The sequence below is a fragment of the Molothrus ater genome, chromosome 1, assembly GCF_012460135.2.
Source record: "Molothrus ater isolate BHLD 08-10-18 breed brown headed cowbird chromosome 1, BPBGC_Mater_1.1, whole genome shotgun sequence".
Taxonomy (NCBI): Eukaryota; Metazoa; Chordata; class Aves; order Passeriformes; family Icteridae; genus Molothrus; species Molothrus ater.
In genome coordinates, this window is record NC_050478.2 from 92,080,793 (window position 1) to 92,098,024 (window position 17,232).

Consider the following 17,232-nt stretch of genomic DNA (forward strand, 5'->3'; position numbering starts at 1 on the left):
TCCAGGACACGCCAGCTTCGCTCAGTGGGGAGCGATCGCTCTCAGGGACGGCTCCTGCCCTTGCCGGAACCTTCGTGAGGGAGGGCGGCGGCTCGTGGCGGGGTGGGTCCGCCACTCCCAGGGCGCGGATCCCCGCGCGCCGCGCTAAGGTCGTGCCGCAGCCCCGCCTCGATGCCTCCCTCTCCCGGTGCCTCCCTCTCCCGGTGCCTCCCGGCGGGAGGGGCCAGAGTCCCCGCCCCGCGCCGCAGGACCCGGCTCCGCTTGGGATTCCCCTCCGCGCGGCGGGGCAGGGCGCGCCGTGACGTCACGGGCGCGCTGCGTCAGGGGCGGCCGGTGTCGGCGGCGCGCGGGGCGGGCGCGCGCGGGGCTATGGCGGCGGGGTACCAACAGCGGCCCAACGGCGGCGGCGGCGCCCCCGGCGCCCTGCCCGACCCCTCCTTCCTGTGGAGCGTCTTCCAGAGGTGAGCCCCTGCCGCCACCGCCCGTCCGGCGGGCAGCGGGCCCGGCAGGCAGCGGGCAGAGGGAGGTGCCGGAAGCGGGTCGGGTGTGCGGGAGTCCGGGCACCGGCCCGGCGCGTCCAGCGCGGGGTTTGGCTGCCGGGGCAGCGCTGTGGACATCGCGGTGGATTCCCCGTGGGAGGATCTGTAGGAAAGGGCTGGGGAGGAGTAAATGTGGCTGTGTTTTATAACGAGGGTAAAGGGGATCGGTGGGACGGTAACCTTGAAAGCGCTGAAGTAATTTTTAACCTGAGGTTGCAGGAAGGATAGTTAGGTGTGGAGGATCAGCGTAGCAGCACAGGGAAGGCTTGTAAAAAGGAATCGGATAAATGGTAATGGGAGACTTTAAAGCTACCAATGGCAAGACATAGCTGCACCAGGGGACGTTCAGGTTGGATATCGGGAAGAATTTCTTCTCAGCAAGGGTGGTTGGACATTGGAACGGGCTGCCCAGGGAGGTGGTGGAGTCACCGTCCCTGGAGGTGTTTGAGGAAAGGCAGGACGTGGCACTCAGTGCCATGGGCTAGTTGACACGGTGGTGTTGGGTCATAGGTTGGACTTGATGATCTCAGAGGTCTTTTCCAAGCCAAAGGATTCTGTGAAGTATTCTCTTGAATTCTCCTGGAACAGGGGGACCTGCAAGGGAGTTAGCAAGCTTGTGCTAAACTAACACACTGGCAAGATCCTATTAGTAAGGAAGCCAAAGGAGATTTCCCAACTATGTCTTGTTGAGGAAACTCAGGAGGTGCTGACATTGGATCCATTTTTATGAGAGATGAGTCAAGACAGATCTTCTGACACAAGCAGCAGCAAGAAGAGGTTAAGCAGTAGACAAAGAGTACTAAGTTTCTAAAACTGGCTGATATTTACAGAGTGACTCAGGAATGCAGCAGCTTACCTACCCAGCCTGCTGTAAAACAACTTCCTCTGAGGACTCGGCAGAGGCATGCAAGAAGCTGTTTCTCTTTTTAAAGGGTCCAGAAACAGATCAGCAATCTGGCTTCTGCACCAGGAAAATCAGTAAAAATATTTTAAATAATGTAGTTAGTCGGGAGAGTTGCATGGCTTTTGTTGAAAAGATTTCTTCTGGCAGACTGCTGTATAAATCCTGGACTGTGTTTGGTAAGGATTGGATAGGGATATGATGGCTGGAATTGGAGCAATTCATATAATCTGTATGCTTTCCAAAAATACTCCCAACACTATCAAAAGGCCCTTGAAGAAATTCAGTAAAGGTGGAATGAATGGAAGCATTCTTTAGTGGATGGAAAACTGACTGAAGGGTGTGTGTGTGTGGTCATGCACCACACGGACAGATGGAGCTCTCCTGGGATCTTTGTGTAATCTGTTCAGGAGCAGCTGGGAAAAAGAGAGTAGGTTTAGATTGGATGGTGGGAAGAGGTTTTACACTGTGGGTGTGGTGAAGCACTGGAACTGGTTGCCCAGAGAAGCTGTGGCTGCCCCATTCCCTGGAAGTGTTTAAGGCCAGGCTGGATGGAGCTCTGAGCCATCTGGTGTAACTGAAGGCGTCCCTGCCCACAGCCAGGGGATTGGAACTTGGTGATCTTTTAGGTGCCTTTCAACCCAAACCATTCTGTGGTTCTCTGATTCTGTGAAAAGAGGGTGAGTGGTCAGGTGATGTTTACTGATTCCTGCAGTAACTGAGGCCTGTGAATGTTTGCAGGAGCACCTTACAGTCCTGAATGACAGGGCTGTATCAGCCTCTCATGGCCAGATCATGATCCCTGTGTGACAGGTGATCCCCATATGTCAGGTGGAATCAGAGTAGAATCCTGATGTCCATGAGGAAAACCCATTCTAATTTTGCATAATTTTATTTATAAAATGAATGTGCTGACTGATGATGCTCAGGAACAAGACAAGTAGGTCATAATGCATTTTCATGAAAATATCAGCTTAGGACTTGGTAACTGCTCATTAAATGTAAAAAATGTTCGCAATACTAAGAAGAGAAACAGAGATTATAAAGGGGAATATCTATTTGTAATTGAAATCTTTGCAATTTATGCTTGCAATTTTAGTTTTGCATGCAGGTTACATAATTCTTAGAGATGGGGAAGGAAGCAATAGAATGAACTGAAAGTGTTTTGAAAAAGACAGCAAGAGCTAAAGGAAAAGAAGATCAGGGTCTGTGAATAGGGATCAGCTGAGTGGGACTCTGGTTGGGGTAGTAAATGAGGGGAAATGAAACTGTCATTCCAAGGGGAACATCCTTGTATGAAATGGAGGGAAGTCCCCACCACCTTCAGATACCCTTCTAAAGAAGTCATGATCATTCTTTATTTGGGCAGAAATTACTTGATTCATTAATTTTAGCACAAACTTGAATCATTAAGACAACGGACTGTGAAGGCTCAGTGGAAGCTGGAGCCTGCCTGTGCTTTTGCCTCTTTGAACCCCTTTGCAGGGGTTTGAGTCTTTCAGTGCTTTGGTCACATTAGTGACTTACTCTCCACTGCCAGCATGTGAGAGGCTGGGTGACAAACCTGTTGCTCCAGTTTGTGAAACAGATAGCTCACTACTGTGGCATTAGGCATTTCGTGGATTTAACCAGCATGTGTGCTCTGCAGTTCTCTTAAACAGAAATAAATAAAAATACTGCCTTGTGGAGAGCATGCCCAAACCGTTTCATTGTCAGTGTTTCTGTGGGTCTCTTCACTCATAAGTCTTGCAGTTTTCTTTGGAGCTTTTATCATGTTCCAGAGACTTTTCAGGAAAATAATAATCTCATCTGGTGAGTAAGAAGCAGAATGTCAAAGTCTTCAGTAAGTGGAACCTGTTAATTTCAGCCATTTAAAGCTTACTACCTGGTTTGGTTTTGTTTTGTTTTTCTTTTCCCAGAGTTGATAAAGACAGGAGTGGAATAATATGTGATAATGAACTTCAGCAGGCATTATCCAATGGTAAGTCTGTCAATGAGCCGTGAGGTAGTTCATTGTAAACTTCATGATAAATTTGTTGTGAGAGTGGTTACTTGATGCTGTGATTCTTTGTATGGAAGGGGGTGGGAAGTGTTCCTACCACTCACTAATTACTATTTAATCTACAGCAAAAGGCTGGTAAGGGAAAAATGAACAATCCTTATGAGTTTTTTGTTTGTTTGTTCTAAACTGAATATCTATTGTAACCATTACTGGTCTGTATTCTGAGGAATGAGGGCGTGCACATCCCTTTTTTCCCAGCTCTGCTTCCTAGAAATCATAACCAGTGATTCATAGATTCCTTGCTCATCACTACTGAACCTTTGTTTTTTTAACCAGAACCAGTGTATAACCTGGGCAAAGCTGTTTACAACCAGCCTTTTCATTGCACATATTTATTTTTCATACAGTATGGTACAGGAAATAAAGTATGTTTAGGGTTTTTCCTAACAGAGTAGAAAGATGCACTCTAGTATTAAAACTTCCTAGTAGTCATTTCCTTGTTGTAATACTCAAAGAAACTAGGGTATTGTCAAATAACTCATGGAAACAAAAAATGAAACATTTTTCCAGTAGCCTATTTTTACTTTCCTCCCATCACTCAGGGAGGGTAGGGTTGTACTCTGTGGGTTTTTTTCTGTTTGGAAATCTGAAAAAAGGGCATATTCAGGCTGTTTGTCCACCTTTGAGTCCATACCAAGTTCCCCTTCTCCCAAAGTTTATTCCTTTATCCCTCCTGTGCTTTGTGACTGAGAAGGGCTTAAACTGATGTTGTGAGCTGCAGCACATACTGTCTCTGGCTGAAGGGCCCATTTTTGTAAGTGATTGCCTGACTTTAATAAATTTAATAAATTAATTATTAATTTATAAGGTCCTATTCAGTAAAACTGCAGTCTTGTAACTAAACTGGATATACTAGAATATTTGTTTAATGATGTATCTGATAAATTAAAAGCAATGTGTTATGGCTGCCAGAACTGATCCTAATTAAAATTTTGAATAAAATCTTTAGCAAAAACTAAGTTAAATTAAGTCACCATTTTAATTTAGATTACAATGCTGTTTAGAGCTGTGAGAAACTGTCATTTCAAATTTTACCTGCTGATTTAAATTTTTTATATGTTAAATATTTTCTCATATGAACCTGCCACTTTTAATATTATGTATTTTAAATATCTCCTCATATGATTGAATTTAAGGGTAATAGGCAGTGATGAATATCTGAGTTCTTTTCTTTCCTTATTTACAGTGTAGATTAGAAGTTTCAGTGTTTTGCAGTTATGAAGAATGCCTACCAAGTGTTAGACAAAATATTTACAGAACTGTAAGCTTCCTGCATTCCAAGAGATTCTAGATCTTGTACACCAAAGTCACTAACAATTCACTATATTATTTTCAAAATATATCCTCTAGTGGTTGTTTGTGCATGGCTGTCCTGTAATTTAACATGGGCTAAAATAATGTTATGTGTTTATTTCTAAAACATTAAAAAATTCTGCATTGTGCTCATTGACATTTGAAGTTCAGTGTGGTTTTGACAATTTGACATTTTCAACCTGTGAAGTTTATGCAGATAACAGTGTGCTTACGTGGGAGGGGCTGATCATCATTTTGTCTAACTGTTTGCACAGTAAAATCCTTTGCTTCCTTCTTGTTTTCTTCTGTGCCGCTGTGGGAAGTGAACACTAGAGTCAGGAGAGGAGAGACAGGGACAGTCTTCACTGTTTATTGGAATAGTATGAAATCAGTACAGTTCTTCACCTCTGGAGTTGCTCAGATTTCATTCTGTGGAGGCTCTATGAATCATTTGAATGTTTCAAGATGAAATAAGTTAACTTTCAGACTGTATTTTCACTTTTTCCTCTTATTCTGTTCAGTGTTAAATCCTGGCAACTTATTAATTCCATTATTTCTTTTTTTTTTTTTGAGGAAACACACAGCTCAAAGGTTCTCATATTCTCTGTCTAAAATACTGCTTCAACATTTTCAGAGCCATTTTTCCTTTTCTCTTTATGTGCAAAGAGTCTCAGGGCCTGCCTACAGTGCAGGGCTCTCCCTGTGAGTTACATCACTGCCATGACCCAGCAAAGCCAAGTGCCGGATGCCAGGGATCCCAGCCCAGCCCTTCTGCCGGGATTTGCGGTCACCTGACACAGCCCTGGGAGCGCCTCTGCTCTGCCCTCGGCTCACCGACTCCTTTGTGGGCTCCTGCAGGCAGCCACAGTTCATTGTGTGCTGCTTCGTGCTCCTGGTTCCTTCACAGGCTCTGGAGAACCCATGGTGAAATTCTAGATGAGGCACGGGATTCCTTTGTTTAAAGCGTAATGCTTCCTAGCGCTTGGGAATGCTCTCCACCAAGTGAAAACAGTTTCATAATGACAAGCCTCTAAATACTCAGAGAAGTACAGAGCTCCTCTCCAGATAATTACTGCTCAGGCCCTTTCAAGCAGCAACATTTCTTGGTCTAAAAATACTAATTCAAACTAACACTTAATTGTTTTAGCAGTGGATGAGGTGGGATTTGTACTGAACTACTCTAAGCTGCAATGTATGGTTATGCCATGTTGGGAACTCTTTCTGTCAGAAATGAAATGCCCTGGAGTAGTCCTGTAGAAAGGAAATGAGCAGATGGGTTTTTACTGAGGAACAGATATGAGGCCTTGATTGAGCTACATTTAGAACACTTCTGCTCCTGTCATAGAAAAGAGGTACTTCAGTTCAGATCTTGATTTTTATCCAATACCTCCTGACAGCCTGAATGAAAAAGTCCTTAGATCTTCCAAGGTTTGTTCGATTTTTTTTTGTTACAGCCTTAAAATGCTGGTTTCTGTGTGGTGTTTGGGAAGCACTGGTCTGAAGTCATCTCTGAATGGTGAAACTTTCTTATTTCCAAGCAGCCTTATTTTTATTATGCCAGCTCCATGTCACATAGCTCTGAATTCACTGTTCTTAACTGATTTGTATGATTGGTTTTTGCATTTTTTTTTAAACATTGATGAATTCTTAATTTTTAACTAAGTAATTCTTTCTATTTCAGGCACGTGGACTCCATTTAATCCAGCAACAGTCAGGTCAATTCTTGGTGAGTGTAGTTGTGTGATGTGACATAGTCCTAAGATAATGTTTTGTGATCTGTTCAGCTGATTGATTGAGAATGCTCTCAATTGCTACACTGTTTTTTTTTTCTCTCAGAATGCCCAGCAATAGTAAGTTAAATTATTTTCCCTTTTGATTAATAGAGAATGCCCTTTGCATACACACATGTGCACTTGTCAAAGTAGCCTGAGAAAATGTTACTGCATAATTGATTAGATAATAAATGTAATTTATGCATGAGGAGATTGTTATCTTAAATTTTCTAAAAAGACATTATGTAAGTTGTCTTGGGAAGTAGTTTTTCCTATCTTGAATTTAAGCCTATGTTTTACTCCAAAAATACCAAACAGAAGCTTTACAATGTTTGAATTCTGTTAGTGTCTAAACTAATTGCCAATAATGTGGAAGGTGATGGTGGTAGAACAGAAGGATGAAGATTCAAGCACAATAAATCAAATATTTTCTATCACACAGTTCATAAATCCAAGGACTACATTTTTTGCTTTGTTCTCAATAAGTGTTCAGCAGCAGTCTGAGTTCCATTGCTGGGTGACATGTAAAGATAACAGTATGAGTAAATCAAATGCAGATGAATATCCCAGCACTCTTGGAAATTATGTAAGACTTTTTATTGTGTCCTTAGAAAAGAACAGTCCACCCCTCTGCCCATTTTGATTTATTACTGGATGATCAGTCAAGCCCTCAGTATTTTTGAACTGAAAATTAAAACCTAGGAAAAATAAACATTCTGTGATTTATTCTGGTATTTTTTCTCACTTTATTGTTTTTCCCTTCAATGGGTGACTGCTTGTTTTTTCTTGGCAGGACTTTCCAAATTACCACTTGCATTTTAGCAGTTTCTTTTCTCTCTTCAGTACCTTCCACAGAGCACTCTTGATATCTACACTCTTGATATCTACTCAGATCTTGCTGAGGAGTTGTATGACTAAAGTTTTATATGTGTTTCTTACTTTTTATTTCAGGCATGTTTGACAGAGAAAACAAAGGGGGTGTGAACTTCAATGAATTCACAGGAGTCTGGAAATACATCACAGACTGGCAGAATGTCTTTCGAACGTATGACAGAGACAATTCTGGAATGATTGACAAAAATGAACTAAAGCAAGCACTAACAGGTTTTGGTAATTCATTAGTGATTACAGTTTTTATGACTGGGTTATGTCATAGAGCTGTACTGCTCTGACAAACGTGACTAAAAATGAGGCAGGTGAAGGGCAGCTTTCCTTTTAGGTATAAGGTCCCTTTTAACGATGTCCATGCCAGAGGCACATGTTTTTTAAAGATCTTTTCTTAAATAGAGAAAAAGGAAGACATTCCACACATGTCCTGACACATCCAGTTCCAGTCTCCTCTGTGACAAGCTCTGAGAGGGTTACCAGTGTATCAGGCTAAGTCTGAACTAACAGGGTACTTGATAGAACTTGCCACTTTTTAAAACAAGGCCAGCTGTCCGTGCTGTGAGAGCATTCTGATGGCTAAGGAACTTGCATTCCAGTCACTTCATCTGTAAAGACTTGAACTGCAGCCCTAAACCATTCCCTCAATCAAACAGTCACCTTAATCTGTAATTATAGTTACTGTGACTCTGTATATAACTATTATTGAGCATGGGTTTTATTGCATGCATCTTAGTTTACAGAGATATTTACCAAAAAATAGTCATTGTAACTCCTTACTGTTTTCTGGTTTTGTTACACATGCCTGCTAAACAACCTTGTTCTTTTTATAGAAGGACTGCAGTAATTGAAACCTTCTAAAGTATTTCTCTTTTTCCAAGGTTACCGACTGTCTGATCAGTTCTATGATATCCTTATTCGGAAATTTGACAGACAAGGAAAAGGACAAGTTGCTTTTGATGATTTTATTCAGTGCTGTGTTGTTCTACAGGTAAGAAAGGAGATGTACTTTGATGTCAATTAAAAAAAAAATACCTTAAGCTTTTCTGGTTCTCATTTTAACAGTGGATCAGAACTTGCTATTTTATTTATAGTAAGCCGTTTGAACTAAGTATATGCTAAGTGCTAGAAACATCTTTGTGTATTGGTCTTCTTCAGTAATTCCTTTATGTCTCAAGTAAATTTGATACAATATGTGAGGTACAAAAAAGTGTAAAATAGTATCAATGTTTGACACTGTCTGTTAGTTTAATACAGACTTCAGAGCTGGTCTTGCAAGGGTAATGCTCAAAATGCACAAAAACCCTTCCAATCTTTCAGTGACACAGAGAGTGAGAGAAAGAGAAAGAACATGTGAGGAAAGCAGTTCCCTGTAAAAGTCGCATCTCTGTTAGTTAGACACATCAGTCACCTTTGCATTCATTTGCAATACAAGGCAATTATGGTTAGTTGTAGACTTGAACTCTGCTAAAAAGGGCTTTAAATGGAATAATCACTCAGCTGTTGTTAATGAAACCATGCTGGCAGTTGTTCTGGTCCTTTTCTGTACTGCCTGGTATCTCTGGGGCTACACAGAGACACCTCAGATGGCAATGGCACATGAAGCATATTTGCCTAGAAGGAGAGATATGTGCAAGGTATGCATTGGATTCTGTTTCCAGATGACTCAAACATTGCATTGTTTTCCCCCCTGCTTTAAAGTCAGTTATAAAAAGCTGTCTGGTCTATATAGAAGGTAGCCTTAGGTATTGCATTATTATTGCAGTGAGCTGTCTTTATATGTAAGATTGTAAAATGGCTACAGGGGGGATGAACAGAAAGGGTTCATAAAGCCCAGGTGGCAAGGGGAGTGTGTAGCAGTCTGAAGCTTCCCTAGAACAAAAATGTCTATTATTTTTTCTCTCCTCCTCAGAGGCTGACTGATGTGTTTCGCCGATACGACACTGACCAGGATGGCTGGATTCAGGTGTCCTATGAGCAGTACCTTTCCATGGTCTTCAGCATCGTATGACATGGATAACCAGGAATTGCACACTGGCATTACATAGACTGGAGTTGCCAAATCATCCTCTACTGAATAAGATTATTTATGTATTATAATGGATGTAACATCACATTCTTAAATTTTGTATGTTGGTAATCATCGTCAGAATCTGTACTTAAGTTGGTTTTATTTTGTATTATTGTATGATATGACCATCTCTGCTTACTGTAGTACAGAAAGCACAGAATCTAGATTTAACCAGTACAATGTTGAGCTCTTACACATATCCTTACCTCTTACACATATCCTGCATGGGAAAAATGACTCTTTAGAAATGCCAAATTAAAATCATGCTTGTTAGTTTATATCAGTTGAAAGCCAGAAGTTGCACAACATGTTTTGCATGTGCCTTACTTTTATAAGAGTTTAATGTATTAATTTTTAAATACAGAATTTAAAATTAAGTAAAAATACCAGGTCAACTTTTAGTCTGTTTCACTTTTGTACAGCTTTAAGGGGATGGTGATTTTATTTCTGTATTCTCATTTTCTATGATTCAGGGATCTCTCCACTTGGATGGCCTTTTTTATTTTATTTTCTAGCTGCCTCCTTCTTTCAAGGTATCCTTGGGATGGCTTCAAATACAACTTCTTCTCCCCTGTGAAAAAGGTCACACTGCATCTCCCTTGAAAAGTTCCCCACAAAAATGAACTGTGACTCTGAATATGCTCCTTTTGCTTAGTTGTTCCATTTGACATCAGAAGTCTTCCTTTTTGTGCTGAAGCACTTATTTGAAGTGGCTTTGAACTGACAGTCAGACATTCTTGTAACTTTACCCTACATCTCACCATTTACATCTAATGAGAGAGAGTGGAAAAACTCAAGCAAGACGAGCAAGACAAGTAATGACTGTCACACACCATCTCTTACAGTAACTCTTGGAGGAAACAAAGACAACGAGAGTTACAGTGTTACTTCCAGGTGACCCTGAGATTGGCTCAGATGGTCACAGAATGGTACAAATGACACCAAGGTCACATGGTCAGTCTCTGTATGGTCCAATGGTCCATTCACTGAACAGCTGGACTTAGTGATCCTTGTGGACTCTTTCCAACTCAGATGATTCTGAGTCTGTGTCTCACCCAGACTAGTGTCTGATGTCAGGGTGAAGGCAGCAAAGTGGCCACTGTGCAACTGTTACAAAACATTTCTCATGTAAAGAAGCTGCTACTATTTGTCAAGTGACACGCAGAGCCTTAGTGACAGCTCAGCAACACTGAACACTGTTCTGGTATGTGGGGGAAAACCCATGGCCCCCAAAGCATCAGCACACTGAAACAAGGAGATCCCCCAAAGCACTCTGGGTGTCCTCACCCAAAAGGTAAGGAATTGGTTTTGGGTCAGGGGGGAGATCAGGAGTAACAACCAGTGTCAGAAACCACCTCATCCACCAGCTGTGAAAGTTACTTATGTTGAAGAAAATCAGGGAAAAAGGCTTCCACCAGTTACTCTTTGAACCTTCCCTCCCTGGAATGCTGAGATAATAACTATATATGCTCTCTCCAGAAACAAAACAGAAGAGAATTCTTTTGAGAATTTCTGGGCTCAAAAGAGCTCCCCTGTTTCTTTCCACTAAGGAAGCTGCCCCTCTGGATCATACATCCACATAAAATCCAGTAATTCTGGGAAGTGTTTTGAGGAGTAAGTCCATGGTACAAACTAAAAAACTGCAATCTGAGAAACTTCCCAAGTTGTCTGCCCTGAAAGGTGTCTCCATGTCCAGCTGGCCTTGTTGTATTTCACTGCCCTTGGTGCAGAACAGCTGACTCCAGCACGTCCTAAAGGAGCATCACTGATGCAGAGAATCATCAAGGTGGCTCTGGATGGGAACAACTCTTGTCCCACTGGGAAACACACTTCTAAAGGTATGAAAGCAGGTACACCACAGACCAAGAAACTGACTAAAAGTAGACCATTTATCCCCAGTCCAAGACATGTTCCAGTCTGGGCTTTTGTCACTGGCATTTTAGGGAAAGTGGAAATTTGCTCCAAGGGCTCGGGTGCATTCTGAGAACTACTGCCTCCATGCCAAGGCCTGTGATGTAGCTGCAGTGGTGCTGATGGGTGCCAGGCTTCTGGTGCTGCTCTGCAGGCTGGCAGGACCTACATTGTGAGGTGGTTTCTTAAAGAAGGACTGGAGTCTAGACAGAGTTCTGCTCCCATTCTATACTACATAGGAGCAAGATATGGTAATGGGTTTTCTTGGAAGTAAGAAGTACTCAGCACTCTACAGTTCAGGAAAGCTTCAGTAAATCAATGCTGTCTTACTGCTCCAACTCCATTTCCAAGTGCAAGAACTGTTTCCCCAATGCAGGACTCTGCACAACAACAAAGGAAGGACAATAACTGCTGCCCAGAAGGAAAAACTACAGAACCTGTAGGTGGAAAGAGCATCTAATTTGGGTGGAGTTCATCGAGCCACTGGGATGAGCCACTGGGATATACAGTGATGGCAGTAAAATCCAAAAGGGAGTGAGAAATGGGGAAAAGAGTTCTCTGCAACAACCTCAATGAAAAGGTCACAACTTGAATTGACAGAGTTGCAGCAGTAATATTTCCTAGCAACATTTTTTTCTACAGTTTCAGAATTTTACTTGCACTACACCTTCTGTGAGGAAAAAAAACTATGCTAGTAACATCTGTGTAAATAACTTCTGGTAATTTTTGAATGTAGATATAATAACTAATCAATCCTATAGACTTGTAAACCAAAACTCTGGCAGACATCTGTGGTAGAAAAAACAATTTTCCCTTTTAAGCAAGAAGGTTCAGTATGTAATTCAGTCCATGGAAGTGTATGGCACAACTATGAGGTGTGTGATGTTATAAACCACTCCAACACTTCAGTAAGTAGGAGCAGTGAAAAGGAAAACCACTCCAACACTTCAGTAAGTATGAGCAGTGAACAGGAATGAAACACAGTGAATAGGAAGAAAAAGGAAAGTGGATATTTTCAGATGCAGAAACGCAGTAATGACAGAAGGAAAACTAGAGAATTGAGCTTACATGCTCAATAATAAATTATTTGGAGTTGAGTTTTTATTAAAATTTACATAACAAGATCCAAAATGTTTTATGACAGCTCATGAAGACCAACTAACCCTGCTTCAGCACAAGTATTTAATGCACAGAGACACAGTTCCAGCATGAGTGAGAAGAAAAATGATAGTCCACAATGCAGCAGTGAAAAGGAAAACAGACACTCAGGAGTAAACTGTCTCACTTTACTTCTTGTCTTCAGCTCCATGTAAGCTGGTTTTAATTACATAGAGCAGATATCTAAAGCCAGGCATTCATGAGCATGTGGCTCTGATACACCTCATGAACTGGTAAGTACTACTCAGTTAGTACCACAGTTTGTTTATTTTTTCATGTTATTTTATCTGATTGGCTTATGGGTTCTACTATTTCTTAATATGCTTTTGCCAGTAGAAAGAATCAAGAATTTTTATTTTAGCATGGGTCCATCCACCAAATGAGTTTTTAGGATAATTCATAATTATTTCATTTTGAACAACACGATTTAAAAATTTGCATATATTTCACACCATTTCTTAGTCTGCAAACTGTTACATACCAGTCCTCTAGTAGAGGTTACATTTTCCTCATATAGCATCACATTAACATAGAGAGAATACCTATGCTGTGACATTCTCCTTTCTTTGTCTAAACAGAAATGTAGTGTATCATTTTCTAAAAATATGCTAATTATAAAGCCTCAAATTAATGGAAATGGCCTTACATTTGTGTGAAGAAAAGTAAACCTGGATTTTCAATTAATATTCTTCTAAGTAGGTAGCATAAAACCTTTCTTTCTCTTCTGAATTGAGAAGGGTATTAAAAGGATTATTAGCTTTTTGCTGACAGAGTAATTTTAACATATTTTCAAAAAATAACAAAAGATCTTTTTTTTCTGAAATATACTAAGATATAACAAATACATTACAAAAAGCCTAAACAAAATAGTATGTTCACCCATTATGTGCAAGTTCATGTTCCAGCTATATTTCACATGTTAAAAACTTAAACCCTACCTCCCTTTACCTCTCCCAAGCCAGTCAAACACAGTTAAATGTAGTCTCTTTCCTGAAAGCCAAGTGATGGAGATTCTCAAGTCTCTTCATCTGTTTCCAGTTCAGCTGTTGCTCCTTAATCTTTCTCTCTAGCTTCTATTAGCACATTGACGAATGTCTGAATATTTACTTCTGGAAAAGGGCAATAAAGACATTTAGAGTTACTTTTATCTCATAATATTTCCATAATACAGCACAGAAATGTGAATATGAAAGTTTTACCATTAAGTAGCTACCTAATTAATTAACTAATTCTAGTACCAGAAGCATAGTTTGCATTTGTCCAAACTCATGCCCAATGACAGCTATGCAGTAGCATATGCCCACTTCTCTTTAAGTCCCTCTCATAATCTACTTCCAAAGGAGAAACTCTCATTTGGAATAGTAGATCACTATTCTCAACATTAATGACTATTTCTACAGTAACTGGAAAAAAGAAATTGACACTTAATGAAACAGCTCTTTGATAACATTTCTCTTGTTATCCAATGAGTTTTGACTCATTTGGATTATCTGTTATAATGCCATCCAGGCTTGGTTCTGCATGCATTCCAGTATTTTTTTCTTTATGCCAATACAGTCCCCTCCCATCATTGCAACTCTACCAGTACAACTCACGATACAAACTGCTAGTTAGAAAGATGACCTAGGACAAACCTTTCAATTCAGGAAATTTTTGCACTATCAAAACCTCCTCCCACTCATTGCTCCATCTAGTTGCCAAGAGGCACAGTGCCCTCAGAGAAGCAACAATGCCTTTCTTCAGCTGATACAGATGTGAGCAAAATGAGCTCAACTCCCCTGAACAGCTCACCCTATCTCTGCAACCTGCAATCTCCTGCTTATGTTACAGTAACTTATTTCACATGATGGAAACTAATCACCATCTTACTTTGAAGTGCTGGGTGATATGGAGCCAACTGTTTGAGCATCCTGGTCATTGTAGGTACATCCTTCCCTAGGAGTTTGTTCACAGTGCTGGGAGCAAGACCAACATCAGCTCCATCAAACATCTCTTCTGAGCTTCTGAACTGCTGGTGATCTTGGTACAAACCACTGCCAGAAAATAAGTCCTGATGTGAACTCCAGTCTCTCTGGTAGCCTGATTTCTGATACCTGAATTCTTGACACCTAGATTCCTGCTTCCAGCTAGAATCCTTGTTCCACCTATAGTCCTCATTCCACTCATTCCACCTAGTGTCCTGATGCCACCTGGATCCACCTCTTCCTGAAACAGTAGAAATTGCAGAAGATGTACAAGTATTCACAGATTCATAGTTCTTGTAAGAGGAATAGTTTTGTGAAGCATAATTTGTAAAGTATCTTCCAGATGAAGGATATGAGGCAGAATAATTGGGATAGGATAATTCTTGGTCACTTATATGCCTTGCTTTGGTACACACTTGTTGATTGCTCCATTTTGTATTTTCCCTGCCAAATGAGAGTCTGTTATCACAGAGCTCATTTCCTTGCACATCACTGGATATGTATTCTGCTGAGTACTCCTTCACTGGGCTGCTCTGGTATGAAGAGGCCCCAGGCACCAAATTCATGGAGGGCGCAGAGTTTCTGAGCTGTCTCAGCCATTGGCTGACACCACTGGCAGGAATATCAGGCTCAACAGCAGGAGAGTCCCCGAGCAGAGACACACTTGCAAAGTTGTCAGGTGTCAGATGACAGGAGGATGATCCATCATCTGCTTGGTAACTGTTGGGGTGAGCAGGAGCAAAAGAAGCATCTTCAGAACACTCTTCATACTGAGACAAAAAACCTTGATTCCAGTCAGAACTTCCTGAATAAATAAAGGGTACTTGAAGTTAGCAAAATATTAAAATACCAGCTGCAAACACAACTACTATGAGATTTTATGATGTGTACTTCTGTTCTTCTCCCATTTCCTGCCTTTATGTCTTAACTGAGTTTTGCATTTTTTTACCCAAAAATTCTAATAGTAAATAGATCAGGAAGGGTTACTGCTTGAATTTCCATAACCTTAACTGCAATAACACTGTTCAGTGAGACAGGGATGTTTTCAGACAGTTAAGTCATTAAAGCTCCAGAAAATTAGATCCTGAACTGACTCAGAGGGCACAGACATGCAGTACACCAGCTAAGAAGTACACTGGCTGGCCATAAAAGTAAATTTTCACAATCTGTGCAGGCTCCAGAGTAAACAAACTAGTAGAAAAAAAATTACCTTTGTATTCTACATCTGGCCCATAGTGTTCTGGGATGCTTTGCCTTTCTGGAAATTCATCTTGAGGTACTGGCACCAGTGGGCCTAAACTGTTGGTGTAATTATCCTAGGTAAAGCAAAAGGTCAGAACATCTGTTTGCAAATGCAAGAATTTAAGAACTTTACAAATTCTAAAATGCAACAAATTTCCCATAGAAAGTTAGCAAAGTACAATTTTAAGTGATAGCAAAGTCCATGTGAGGTGTGTGTTGTTACCACATTGCACCACTATTTTCCAGTGTTATTTGAAGAGATACTTTCCTGGAGAACAAAAGGAGGTCTCTGGTGAAGACAATGTCTCTTGTTTCAAATTTATTGCCTCATCTCTCTTATCATCACCTGGCTAAAATATAAAACTGCTGCATATGCAAATCCTGCCTCCATCTGGGGAATGCAGAATGGAAGGCCCAGCTGAGAGATTAAGCAACAGAAACAACATTTAACTGGTGCTGGGGGCAGCATTTGCACAGAGATAGTTACTGCAGTTCACCTGACATGGAATATACAATTGAGAAAACAGTCTGAAACAGCTTTCAGAAAAAAATAAATTCTGAATTTTGTGAACCAGTAGCTGCCAGAGTGATTAATCATTTCTTCATAGATTCTGGTCCTTCTTCAGATTCCTTTTTCCATGGGTAGTTAACCTCTTTGCAAAGAAGCTATGGAGGCTTGTAAGGACCAACAGATAGTCAAGAACATCTTGCCTTCCTTAATCTTAACAGATTAAAACTCCCAACTGAGAGCAAAGCTACAAGTTATGAGAAAGACAGGCCAACCCACAGGACCACAAAAGAAAAAAGTGGCACATTTGGGTGGCACTTAAAGCCTCAATGATCTTAGAACAAAAGCTAACAAGCAAGGGACCACCACAAAAAGGATGACAACCTGTCATTGAGAAACAAAATGGTGCCCAGAATAGAACACACACACAAAAAAAGCCAAAACAGATACATGATGATGGAATACTAAGAGAAATGTGCTATGTAATTAATATCTTTGTTACTTAAAAATTGTAAAAGAAGAAAATTGAAGTACATTTAACTGGAGGTTTTGACCATGCAGGGTGCTAATACAGTGAGTTTAACCACTCCTTTCCTCCCAATAGTAAAACAATTCTGGACAAGATTAAGTTACTTACTGCTGCTTTCTTTTCACAAAAGGCCTTCAAAGCCTCCATGAGTTCCTGTGTAATGCGAACAACAAGTGTTGCTTCTGAGTCTGAGGTGATGTGAAAAGTCTCCTGTCGAAAAACATGGTTAGAATTGGTCATTAGGATGCCAAAGGGTCAAATACACAAACAGATCAAAGTTATACTTTGATTTTTGTATAACCAAATTTATACTATTGGTTAACATATGGCATATATGATAAATGTATAGAAAAATATCCAAAAATAAAATTGGGAGCATAATTATGGCCTGATAAAA

At 40.7% G+C, this 17,232-nt stretch overlaps 2 protein-coding genes across 5 annotated transcripts in view; one reads left to right on the top strand and one right to left on the bottom strand.

The window, feature by feature from the left end:
• The first annotated feature begins 324 nt into the window (after positions 1 to 324).
• On the top strand, positions 325 to 9,924 carry PDCD6 (programmed cell death 6). Of its 2 annotated transcripts, none has more exons than XM_036395375.2 (6): positions 325 to 461; positions 3,360 to 3,421; positions 6,477 to 6,521; positions 7,519 to 7,677; positions 8,334 to 8,443; positions 9,365 to 9,924. In XM_036395375.2, the coding sequence occupies exons 1-6, from the start codon at positions 370 to 372 to the stop codon at positions 9,461 to 9,463; spliced, it is 567 nt and encodes a 188-aa protein (XP_036251268.1). In that variant the 5' UTR covers positions 325 to 369; the 3' UTR covers positions 9,464 to 9,924. The 2 variants fall into 2 exon arrangements, with proteins under 2 accessions (XP_036251268.1, XP_036251275.1); XM_036395382.2 differs by having other exon boundaries at positions 7,519 to 7,671.
• Positions 9,925 to 12,498: 2,574 nt separating this feature from the next.
• LOC118694316 (uncharacterized) overlaps positions 12,499 to 17,232 on the bottom strand; it is a 28,461-nt gene continuing 23,727 nt past the window's right edge. For all 3 annotated transcript variants that reach the window (XM_036395347.1, XM_036395364.1, XM_054516475.1), the window contains 4 exons: positions 16,944 to 17,045; positions 15,767 to 15,872; positions 14,462 to 15,361; positions 12,499 to 13,701 (listed from right to left, as the gene is read on the bottom strand). In XM_036395347.1, the coding sequence (XP_036251240.1) occupies positions 13,646 to 13,701; positions 14,462 to 15,361; positions 15,767 to 15,872; positions 16,944 to 17,045 (1,164 nt within the window). In that variant the 3' untranslated portion in view covers positions 12,499 to 13,645. The remainder of the gene's footprint in view (positions 13,702 to 14,461; positions 15,362 to 15,766; positions 15,873 to 16,943; positions 17,046 to 17,232) is intronic.